Source organism: Micropterus dolomieu, linkage group LG20 (assembly GCF_021292245.1).
Source record: "Micropterus dolomieu isolate WLL.071019.BEF.003 ecotype Adirondacks linkage group LG20, ASM2129224v1, whole genome shotgun sequence".
Classification (NCBI taxonomy): domain Eukaryota; kingdom Metazoa; phylum Chordata; class Actinopteri; order Centrarchiformes; family Centrarchidae; genus Micropterus; species Micropterus dolomieu.
In genome coordinates, this window is record NC_060169.1 from 2545470 (window position 1) to 2558496 (window position 13027).

The 13027-nt window shown below is 39.1% G+C and overlaps 1 protein-coding gene across 1 annotated transcript; it reads right to left on the reverse strand.

Annotated features, from left to right (window-relative positions):
* Positions 1–9867: 9867 nt before the first annotated feature.
* On the reverse strand, positions 9868–12876 carry LOC123958463 (oncoprotein-induced transcript 3 protein-like). Its single transcript, XM_046031786.1, has 6 exons — positions 12840–12876; positions 12315–12490; positions 11744–12144; positions 11392–11488; positions 10213–10435; positions 9868–10125 (listed from the first exon to the last, which is right to left on the reverse strand). The coding sequence occupies exons 2-6, from the start codon at positions 12456–12458 to the stop codon at positions 9893–9895; spliced, it is 1098 nt and encodes a 365-aa protein (XP_045887742.1). The 5' UTR covers positions 12459–12490; positions 12840–12876; the 3' UTR covers positions 9868–9892.
* Between the last annotated feature and the right edge of the window lie 151 nt (positions 12877–13027).

Below are 13027 nucleotides of genomic sequence, written 5' to 3' on the forward strand. Positions count from 1 at the left end.
AACATCAGGAAGTGACATCAGCAACGACCTCCACAGTGCAGGGTGAAGGTATCACAATCCACTGTTGGAAGAAGACTCAGAGAGCAGAAATATAGAGGCCACACCACAAGATGCAAACCACTCATCAGCAGGAAGAATCGCAAAGGGAAGATTGAAATTTGCAAAGAAGAACAGAGATGAGCCGCTAAGGTTCTGCAACACAATCTGATGGACTGATGAGACCGAGATTAATCTCTAGCAAAGTGATGGAAAGGCCAAAGTGTGGAGAAAGAAAGGAACTGTTTATGATCCGAAGCACAAGCTCATCTGTGAAGCACGGTGGAGGTGATGTCATGGCTCGGGCGTGCATGGCTGCTTCTGGAACATTAATATTTATTGATGATGTGACTGATGATGGTCGCAGCAGAATGAATTCAGAAGTGGACAGAAACATTTTGTCTGCCAGTTTACGGAGAAATGCATTGAAACTAATGGGGAGGAAGTTGATCGTGCAGCAGGACAATGACCCAAAGCACACAGCCAACAAAACAAAGGACTTCATCAGGGGGAAAGGTGGAAGGTTTTAGACTGACCAAGTTAATCAGCAGACCTGAACCCAACAGAGCTGCATTTCACCTCCTTAAGAGGAGACTGAAGGGAGAAACACCCTGAAACAAACAAGAACTGAAAGAAGCTGCAGTAAAAGCCTGGAATAGCATCACAAATGAAGAATGCAACAGTTTGGTGAAGTCGATGGGATGCAGGCTTGAGGCGGTTATTGCAAGCAAGGGTTCTGCCACCAAATGTTAAATGTTATTTACTTTAAGATTATTTGTTCCTTTACTTACTCACCTAAGAATGCTGTGGTCTAATACAAACGGTGGTATGTCCTGAGTTGTTTAACACATCCAGATGTGAATACACATTGATGGAGTATGTGGTTTGCTTGTCGCTGAGTTCTACCTGCAAATAATTATGCAGAGCTCATCCCTGTAGCAACTGACAGTTTCTGTGTTTCTCCTGCCAGTGAGTCCAATAGCAGTACAACCAACTGCCGTTTGGTTATCCACTGGCCCCTCGCACCTTCTCCAAATGCATCGAGACGACTCTAAAGCATGACTGTGCTTTTATCGGACGATATATCAGCTATCAGATTTTAAAATCCTCAAATATCGAAATCAGTATCAGACATCCCATATCTGTCGGGCTCTAGTTCACACCAACATCTTTATTTGTCTTTTTCAATTGATTAGTTACAGGGATTTGCAGTTACGTGATTATTCTTCACATTTTTTTATGTATGGTTTCAGATAACATACCTGCGCTAAATAAGGCTTCTCAAGCTAAATACAAGGAAGGAAATGCACACCACAGAATCCAATGGACTTCCCACTGATCAGAACTGAGGATGCCCCTCTGATCTTCAACCAAGTCCAGCTGCCCCAAAATATCTGGGTATAAATATGAGGCCAGTTAAAAGTCTAGTTGACCTAAATATCGACTGTAACTAGTTTCACATTCCGAAGGGGAAGCTAAAAGAGTTCATTTACATTTAGCAATCAGTTTGTTTGTTTTTCTTCACTGATGTGCAGATAATTCAGAAAGAAGATTGTAGATAAACAGGAGAAGGAATCTGGTTTAGTGGGTGGCAGTGAAACCTAACAAGGAAATGTTGAACTAATCAGTGATCTCTTTTAAAGGTTAGTCTCTAGAAATGGTTAATTGAGATGTTTTAATGAAAGTCTGATTAAACCACTGTACGCTACCTGCTCAGCACCAAACAGCAGACAGACAAAGTTAGAGACTAGCTGATGAACATAGTGGAGCATTTAGCAGCTCTATAACCGGATATTCTTTAGGAGTTGGTGGAGACCAAACCAGAGCTCAATGAGGTTGAATACTGGATTAGATGGTTACTCTTATTGAATGCTAATGTTGCTCTCTTTCTGCAGCAACGTTTTGCTGAGATGTTCGCCATATCAACTTGATAACGTGATTGTGATGATATGTTAATGTTGCGTTTGACAAGACAATTTTACATGCCTTTTTTTATTTTAATTGGAGTTATTTGTAGATTTTTAGGATTTAGTATTTATTTCTCTGAGCATGGAAATCACTTATCAATCAGGATGTGGCAGAATAACATTTAATGAGATTCACTTGACACCCAAAGTTAAACTTACCTCACAAGTCCCCTCTGAAATTTGGCCTTTCTGGGTGGAGGTCAGTACCTTGTAAGGTGACCTTACCTGTTGTAGAACCCTGCAGATGCAGCTGAGACCATAATTCTTTGCTGCATGTCACCCCCTCTCTCTCTCTCCCACATTTCCTGCCTCTCTTACCTGTCCTATCATAAATAAAGGTGAAAAAAGCCGCAGATAAAAATCAGAGATGCATTCTAAGGTTCAAGCTTGTACTAGTCTAGCTGGTTTATGCAACCAATGTTTCAATCTGTGTGCCAGCAAACACACAAAATCTTGAATTCACTGTCCTGAGGTTGTCTGTTATATGATTTTGGCCATGCCTTCTCTGTGTTTTGATTTTGGTTTCTCTGTTTCTGGGTTTTGGTTCTTGATTCTGAGGTTTTGGTTTTGTGTCTACTTTTTAGTTTAGTTCACTTTGTGTGTGTGGTATCTGTTATTTATTCTGGGTTATTATTTATCTGGTTATTATCTGTCAGCTAGTGTTTAGTGGTGTGTTGGTATTTTCCTTATTTCTGTTCTGTTCCTTGTGGAGTGTTGTCCTGTTTCCTGGTTGGTCCTGTCTCTGTTCCCTGTTCCCTACCCCGGTCTGTGTATAGTTGGTCGGTGTTTGTCTGTTTACATGGGTTTCTGTTGTTGTCTGGGGTTAGATTCTTGTCTGGATTTTGTAACATGTGTTCTGTCTGTTCCCTCAGTAATCTGCCTGCCTGACAGTCTCTCTGTTTTCCCTGCTGTCTGCCTCGTTAGCCTTGATCCCTGTCACCTGGGTTGCTCCCGCCCTGCTCGTCAGTCACTGGTGTATATATGTTTGGTTTTTCTGTTCAGTCCCCGTCTGGTCATTGTTGTATGATGTGTGTTCAGCCTGTTACTGGCTACCCGGTCTGCGTTTTGGATGTTACCAGTTTCTGGTGACTGTGCGTTTTGTCTTGCCTGGATTGAAAACCCTGGAACTGTATCTCAGCTCTCAGTGTCGTGCATTTGGGCTCTCCTGCTTTGCGCACCTCGACCCTGACATTCACTTACTTTATATGTACTTCATGCTCTCAGGAGGTGACTCTCAATCCAATCTTAACTGATCCCTGATTTAGTTTTTTTAATTTAGTTGTACTGATAGTTTAACTTCTCATCAGGACTTAATGCAGATTATTTTTTTATCATGGTTCTCATGTGCAGGGCTGCTGCTATACTCTAACTATAATCATCCGCATGTAGAATGTATTCTTGTTTTATGGTCAAGTCATGTTACGAGAAACATTCATTATGCCCCTCCTTCTTTGCACCTGCAGATTTACCGTAAGCAGATTTCCTTTATCTTCAATCTCAGCAGTAATGTGCTTAAATGATAACATTAACTTCCAGTTATTCATAAATAAAAAACACTTCCGGAACCATCCATTGTCTCCACACACATGAATAACTTCAACAAGACATATTCACAATCAAGTTTTATTTACTTCACTTACATATTACAACATATTACATATCTATAAGGTAAGTAAAGTAAATGGACTGTACATACATAGGTCCACTCAAAGCGCTCTACAATACATGTAAGATTCTCCCCATTCACAAACATTTATACACTGATGCTAGTTGCCGCACCCTCCAAACAACACTATTCCAGCCATGGTTTGTGTGTCAGTAATGTTGAATGACCTGCCCACGAACATTAAGCTTCCTTTCTAGTTCACCAAGACATCCTTGTTGTGTGTGATGTTAGCTGTAGCTGAAGGAGAGCTGTGAGTATTGCTGTCTGGAGCTAGTGTGCTGGCTCTCGAACCGTCTCGTCCTCTCTGCATATTAGCTTCACGTTAGCTCCACAGCAGCAACAGTAGCTACAGTTTTCTAACCCAGAACTTTTGCTAACAATAGTTACATTACTTTCCATGTCATTGTTCTCTCTGTATGAACCCATGAACCTTCAGATTGCTGCCCTAGACTGCTGCATGCATCAGTGCACACCTGTGTATATGAATTTGTTCTTCCAGTATTTGTTTATTTTGTGGTACTCAATGTACCATTAAGCCCATAGTGGTGAATACCTGCCAACTATTTACTGAAAATACCTGCTGCTAATAAACCATGGTGCCTCACTGACAGCAAGGGTCAGTCGCTGTGACAGTCTTGTTTTATCACTCACGCAAACTGATGTGCTCTCTCTTCCCGTAAATCAGAGATTATCAGCACAAATTTTTACTCGTCACATGAAAACGGTCAGTTCTGGGTAACAGCTCATGCTTAAAGTTAAGCACGAGCCTGCCCGGTACATGGCGGGATGATCGATTTTCGCAAAGAGAAATCCACGTCTGATCCTAGTATTTTTTCACTCTATGCATGCCACACACCTCCGTGAAGCTAGGAGGCTCAGCCAGAACGTCAAACCAACCGGTTTTATCCACATCAATGAGCTATGACCAAATGAACATAAATCTCTCTGTAATTACTGTACATGGCTGCAGTTATTGCCATCCAGATATCTCTCCTCTCATCACCGCAGTCCAACCACTCTAAAAAAAAAAAAAAGCTCAGCTCCAGCTCTGATCAACTGTGTAACTCATATCACTCAAATCACTAAACTCACAGAGTCATTTGCCAACTAATAACAACAACAAACTCATCAATATATATTTACAGTTTTTCGCTGTTTTCAGTCCAAAAACAGCTGTTTTCTGTGTGTAAAAATATCGCCCGGGCCTTCATCTTGGTATTGTGCAATTCCTGAGCTATTAGGTTTAGTTTCTCTCTTCAAAATGACATATTAAATGATTTGTCTGCTCAATACGAATAGATAGAGCCCACTTCCAGCCCACTTGTGTAGGATGTTCTGTACTCAGGTTGTGGGCCTGTAAAGCATGGAAGTGCTTTTGGTCATAGGAATGTTGATGAATATTGACTGTTTTTATCAATATTTCAGTGCTTTTGAAGCTTATTTTGGAGCTTATTTGGAACGTGGTTGTATGGACAGAAATAGTGTTTCAAAGAAAACTCCTAATAAAAGTGAACATATAAACAGTAGACATGGCCAAAATATGGACATTCGCCTGGTATGTTTTTGACAAATTGTGTAATAGCTGTTTTATATTAGTTTCTTTTCATCTAATTTACAGTTACAGTTGTATTCCAGGTTGACCTATCAAAGTTAGAATTATGCATCTGATGGTTGAGGAGATATTACTGATTAATTTTGGGTATGTTATGTAGTTATGTTGTGGTGTTTTTCATGGAAATAGGTGTCCAAGAGGTTAAGTAAAGAGATAAAGGCAGTGCAGCTCTGGTCTGATAAATATATAAAAATAATATATTGTGACCAATCACTTGCATGAAAACAGTGCTCATGTGATGTGTGTTTCAATTCAAGTGGAAGCGTGTGCCTGTTAATATTCTACCTTTTATGTTTAATGTTGTATCATGCTCAATCAAAGAAAAGGCATTGTCTATTTTATGTAGAGCACAGAAGGTGGAAGAAAAGAACTTGCTCAAAATCTTCATTGTTTTTTTAATGAACTCAAACGTAGCATTCGCAAGAAATCTATAATTTAAAATAATATGTGGCTGTTGAATGATGGTATCACATCAACAAATGCACAATGCTCAGTGAAACATACTGTGATTGACTAAAACTTTACATACTAAAATAAAGAATTTCATAAGCCTATGTTATTTTGGCAGTGTCGGCCATTCATTTGGTTTGGTGAACCACTTTGGTCCAACAGAAATATTTGAACAACTACTGGATAGATTTCCATGAAATTACAGACATTTTTTGTAACTTTTTAAGTGTGAACACACAGAAAAACTACTTAGAATTAGTATGTAGTATGCTTTTAGTGAGCATCTTGTTGAACAGGTTTGTCTTGACATAATGACGATGTTGTAAGACTTATCGTTTGCTCTAGAGGGTGGTAGTGCACTCTTCTGATATTTGGGAATGCGTTTGAGTATGTAATATGATATGAAATGATACCTTGATATATATCAGCAGGCACTGCCCCCAAAAAAGAGGTTGTCATCATAATTTACAGAAATCACAAACACTAGGAAAATATCTGGAGTTCCCAGTTTCTATTTGCCTCAAACTGTAGCCAAAAATAAAGGCAAACATGTAGCTGGGTAGTAAATGTATTTACATGTAATTTTTCTCTTGGGTTTGGTACAGTTTTGAAAATTGCACCAATGTCAATACGTGTGTTCTTGTTGTTTTCTTTTGAGAGTAACATTGTTGATGTCAAAGACAAAATATCAAGCAGATCAGCCGACACAGTCTGACTTTCTTATGCGGACTTTGGTCATTAGGTGGCAGCATTGAGAAGTATTGTTGTTGCTTTGCCAAGTGCATCATGGTTTTTCTGTTTACGTGTGAACAACCTGGAGATTTTGCAGCGTGGACGGTGCAGTGACCAGTAGGCAAATACATGAATATCTTGTAAAATGTCCCAGTACAAATATATAAATGGCATTTTCTGTCAGTATTTTAACTGGATGGTTTAGATTTAGGCACTACTGGAATTTTGGGCGACAGTCATTGACCACTGTGTGGGCTACTAAATTTCATAAAGCTACACTGTGATATTATACTTTGTGACTCAAGAAATGGTATAGGTCTGTAGTTACCAACTGGTGGACTCTGGTCCAAAACCGGATGGTCAAAAGTAAAATATTAAACGCTACTGAAACTAGACAGACACTTAGAGGAAACTTATCTACAGCAGTCTGAGGTAAGGACCTGTAAAATCAATGTGCCCAATGCCCAATATGAGCGAACCAATAAGTCCCTCACAGCACAACAGTGGTTATATGAGTTGGCTGTGAATACAGTGAATTTTAGTACAACATAAAAAGCCCTTTACAGATGGAGAAATGGTAAAGGAGTGCATGGATGCAACATGTGAAACACTTCCAGATGGACAGAAGACATGAACTTTCAACCACAAGATGAGCTGAGGTATTATTGGTCAAGAAAATGTTGACTACACTGATTCTTTTACTCTGGCAACAAGCAAGAGGTCCGTATTTAAACTTAAATACAGATCACTTGCAACGTAAACGATAACCTGCATCAAATTGTTCAGACCTCAGCAGGGTTGGAGGGTTACTGGACCTCTTGCAATGTAAATCGAATATGTATTTAGGTTTTACATTGATTGTAACTTTGTTTTAAGGTAAAAGACAGTGTGTTGAATCAAATTGTCATTTATAATTGTACATGGTACATGTAGCAGTTAGTTATCACATGATCATTCTGTCAGCAGAAAGTCTACAGTTTCTGGCATGTGACAGAAGGCTATATTTTGTTCCAGCTCCTTTGCACTTGTTTCTTCTTCTTCTTCTTCTTGTGTGTCAGATAATTGTCATGAAGTAAAGCAGGGCACACATATCTTCCTACATTCAAAAAGTACTCACATCGATTAATCCAACGATTATGTTTTTCGATTAGTCGATTAGTCGATCAATCTAACGACTAATTTTATGTATTCTAAAAAATAAAATGTTGCCTATCACTCGATGAACCTACCAAATTATCCAAAATAAATATCAAAAACATGTCTAATCAATAAATCAATATTTTATTCAATCATCCTGATGAATCACATTAGAATAATGACAATAGCAGCATATTTTAAAATGAATCAAATTTCCACGTCACTGATGTGTTGTGATAACAACAATAACAGACATTAATTAGGCTACTTTACTTTAAACGTTAACTGTTTCTGACATGATTTATTTCAATATTGAGTAATGCAGTATAATAATCAAATGTATTTCTGCATCAGTGTGGGGCAAAGAAAACTATTCACAGACAGTCACAGATCATCTTTAATGTTACTTTGACACACGGTGTAACATTACATTACCATGACAGTAGCAGGGCAGAAATTATATTAAACGTGAAGGCAAGGAAGAAATAAATTTTAACCGAATACGTGTCCTCGTGCTGATAATGTGCCGTGCTTGAGTGGAGACAGGAAGTAAACACGATTTACGGTGCTGCAGTCTAGACAAAGTGCACCGGGATGCTTCACTTCGCCTTGTCGACACATTATTGAGTGCCTGGCTAAAATACTCCTAAACTTTAGACGGTCGAAGGTGTGCTGTGAAAGGTGTGTCGCTGTGTTGTATCTGAAGCTTGTCTGGGGGAATCCCTGCTAACACCGCATGCAGCGATGCTTCGACGCACGTAACACGAGTCGACGTACTTTCGATTAATCGACTATACTATGTTGATGAATCGCCCCAGCCCCACATGACTCTGAGTTGTGGTTATTTAAAGGTACAATCAATGTATAAGAATTGAGACAACTCCACAGCTGTCAAATTCATACTCCATAACTGCTATTACTAAGGCCCCATTCTGCCACAATTCATTAAAATTGAGCTTTTCCCTATAAGCGTTTTTCCCCACAGCACTTGAGCCAATCAAACAGAAAAACTATGCTGCTATGTTTTTGTGTTTGCAGGCGCTGCTTCTGTCCTCCCTGTGTCTGTGTTTTCACGAGGCCAAGAGCTCATCACTTCAACAAACTCTCAGAAGTTCAACCACATCGGCAGATGGACGACGCTAAACTTGTTGTAGCTTGTACAGACTACACGACTTTCGATGGTCGTTGGTGACGAGCTGACAGCAGCTCCAACCCACGTTTTGTCAAAAAAGAAACACGGGAAATGATTACACACAAAATAGGAGTTGTTTATTATCATAAAAATTATAAAGACAAAGAAAATGGGTAAAAGAAATTGAGAGAGTAGCCTCCTCTTATACTGTGTGTTCAGCAGAATTTGGAGACTTTCAAGTAATGCCCTGTTTGATAGGAACAAATTCACAATACATGTACTGCAACAATGCATTCATTGTGAATCGTCTATTAAATAGTATCTTTTCAATATCCTACTGTTGCAATACATTTGTTGTGAATTTTCATTTGAACAATTCTATATCGCATATTTGCATGATACATCAGATACATTTAGAAAATTGTTGAAATTTTATTCATCCACCGCATGATTACACACACTTTCTGATGACTAAAACGAGCTGAAATTGTAAAACACAGAAAACGCTCAGTTAACGTGGTGAACGCGGCCGGACCGGGACCTAACGCTGCCTCTGAGATACTACTGAGAGACACTTTGAATACCTAGAATATAATACCGAGGAAAATAAGCCCATGAGTAAATGCAAATTCATTTTTCAACCCACCCGCAACCCATCCACTAATAATTAGAATGTTAATTTATTTAATTTAATAATTATTTAGCAAAGTAAATGTTATCTCCTTCATCAGGTCTTGCTTGCTGTAATCATTCCTCCGTTTTAATGCCCCTTCCCATTTAAGTGATGGGGGACAAAATCCTCAATCTGTGCAACAATACTTTCTGAAGTTTATCTAAAGCTGATATGAGGCTTAACCAGTATGAGTTAGACAGATCAGGTAGCTGTCTTTATAGTATAGCCTCTTTTTGTTGCTGTCCTGCGTCTCAGCAAGGAATTATCAGTTTGTCAGGACACAAACTGATAATTCTGTGCTAAAACACAATAAGTTTGGAAGAAATCCACTTGATTTTACTTGTTCAGACTATTGAAAGCATGTTTAACGGCCAGTATCAATAGGAGGAATGATTACAGCATGTAAAAAGTATGTACAATGTATGCGTGATATCCTTTAACAAAATAAAACAAAGAACATGCTGTGTGAATCTAAGATTTATTGGGTCTAGTTCTCCCAGCCTGACACTATCAGAGGCCTGCGATCTTCTGCTCTTCTCTTACTGGTGAAGTAAAAAACGACCCCAGCCAATAACACCAGTGTAACTAAGAAGGCACTGGCAAAGACCACGGTGCTGATGTTGGCATTGAGGATCTCCTTGATTACCCAACCTCCTTCGCTCGATTTGGTGTCTGTCTGGAGAAACAGGTGTCTGTCTGCAGAAACCGGTGAAGGACTCACTGAAAGACAACAGGACAGTAGTTATTTTTAGTTTGACAGACAGAGAGACAGATAGACAGATAGACAGATAGATAGACCATATTAACCTGAGATGGGCGTGTCAGTCTTATTCATCCCAACATTTTTATCATCCAAAATGGGAACAGCCTGTCTGACCAACCGCAAAGGACCCTGGGTAATATAGTGGCCAACTGTCTCCCTGCTCAGCCCTCGCCTGCGTCTGCGGGATGGATTTCTCAGACAACCTTGGGAACATCTGGAAAAGGGATTTCCAGGCTCGCACAGGATGACGAAGCAGTTAAAATACACCTGTAAGGAGACGGTTTTTAGTTCAGAGGAAGTCAAGTAAACTTTTTCACCGAAAAAAAGTGCAGTTCATGTTCATCACAAGATCTCAGGCCGATTGTGTCGGATGTGGATTAGCTTTTTTGTGAGATTAAAGTAAGTCAGTTAAAATGCTGCATTATGAAGATGGAGAAAAATATGAAGCATCTTGTGTGTACAAATGTTTCAAACGTGCACATTTAAGAGAATGATAAACTGTGACATTTTCCTGACTTAAGGCAATTTCTGCATTAATATAGAGCCTTATTCTCCATCCGTGAACAACACTAAATTATACAGTACAATGCATTTGCAATTCAGCAAAAGCTTTATCTTTTAACTATGAGTGGAGTATTAACTTAGTGTCATTTACACTGGGGACGCTGGAGACATGTCCCTACCACTTTTTGAAATGACTTTTTAAAGCATAATTTGTTCAATATGTTCAGAAAAATAGCTTGCCACAAGAAATGTTAAATTACAAATGAAAATGCTTTGAGAAATAAGAAAACATGCAATGCAATTTAAATATAGAAGAAACACATGTGCGCTGGACAGGAAAGAAACTTAAGCAACAAAATAAGCTACTGATTACTGCATTATATTCCATTGAAATTTTATATTTTGAATTGTCACCTGCCGCCTTAATTTTGTGTTGCCAATCATATAAAGACAATTACACCATAAATTGGTGCAGAAAAAGTCTCCAGAATGCAGGAAATGAACCCCCAGTCCCCCCCACTCATATGATTCAGCATCATATTAAATATTATTTCTTCAAAATAGTGTTAAACTATCTTGTTATCGTGACCAAAGTCTTTCATCACACCCCTAATCGCAGATCGCTTGAGCTTTAAGCTGCTGCCTCTCAGCAGGCTGCCTAACTGCGTGCATAATATTTTGGGATACATTTGATATTATTTAATATTCATGATCATTACCTGGTCATAGTTTCCAGTAAATTTGAAGACTTGAACCTCAAAGTTGAATGAAATTTGATCAGATGTGTGGACTTTAAAGGACTCATCCATTATACAGCTGTGAGAAAAATGAATTGTAACACGTCACTCACGATCAAGGAAGTGCATGATGCAAGATGATTGTTAAGCTTAAAGGTGGGGTAAGCGATTCTAATCCAATATACGTCTTTTTGCCAAATTCAACAAATATCTACTCTATTTTTCACGGTGTTGGATTTCTCTAGAATCGCTTAATCCACCTTTAATTTAAACAATTTAAAATGAAAAGTCAAAAGAAGTTTTGTTTGTGATCACAGAAAGCATCAGCACTCACCCGTTACTGATGAGGTCATAGTAGGTGGGGTTTTCAGGGTTGTCATCAGGAGTGGCTTTGCAAGATTCGACAAACAACTGCACATTTGGTATTTTCGTTTGAGCTTGAATGCCCATATAAATTTTGTCTAACAGCTGGACATTCACTGGATAGGCGTTAGCCTCCACTGTACTTGTAAAGTTGCTATCGTGGAAGATCTCAAAAGTATAGCCAAAGCTGCCGAAGCTGGACTCAGTGAAAATGTAGTCAGAGTTGTGGAGATTGTAGTAACTCGAGATGTGTATGGTTTTGGGAAACTGGCAAGAGAAACCGATCTTAACTGTCTCCCTTCGGATTATTAGCTCGTTGGGCAGCACGTAGGAGACGATCTCGTTCTTGAAAACGATAAAGTCGCCTGCATCCTGTATTCAAGACAAATTCAAGTGGTATAAAACCCGTTAGTGGCTGAGAGGAAAATGAACTTTCAGTGCCACAAAAACAACCTATAGACACTATAATCAATGCAAATTAATGAGTTAGAAAACTTCATGAAAGATAAAAAAGTTTGTTTATATGTAATGTTTTTCCACACCTCAATTTTTGTACCACACGTGCTGAATGACATGCTGCCCAAGATGTGAGTGCTGTTGAAAGTGAGAGAGCACGACCGGTCTCTCAGCCTGAGATAGTTCTCGTCGATGCCAGGCATGGAAGCTTTCTCGAGGGCCACCGTCATCTTGTTGGGTGAGCATTCAACAGTGGCCTTTCCTGTAAATCACATTACACTTTACAGTTTTTCCTCGATTGCTTAGACACATTTCTTGAAATTATGCCTCTTTTTCTCGAAACTCTAAACACTATTTTCAGGTTAAAATTGAACTTTCCACTCAAAACCATTCAATCGTGCTGAAAAACCAAACACACACACACACAAAACACAGTCTTACACACTGATGAGATAAATTCAACACAATACTTCAAAATCTGGTTATAAGTAGTTTTGCTTGTGATGCTCCCCCTCAGAAACCTTTTCACATGATGAACACAACAAAAGAAATAACAAATGTACATTTGCACACATTTTTTATTCCTTAGTCTGCTGTTCAGTACAACGCACCAGACAACTAATTATTCTGCCCCAGCGTCCCGTCTTTGGTCTGGGACAGGCCAGAGATTCTTGTTCTCCACATTTATCTATTGAAGCTTCTGATTGGTGTGTTATCATTTCTGGCTGTGTGTGTTTCCACCTGGGTAGCTGTGTGCTGATTGAGCTCACCTTGTGCTGACTGAGTGAACAATATTGAA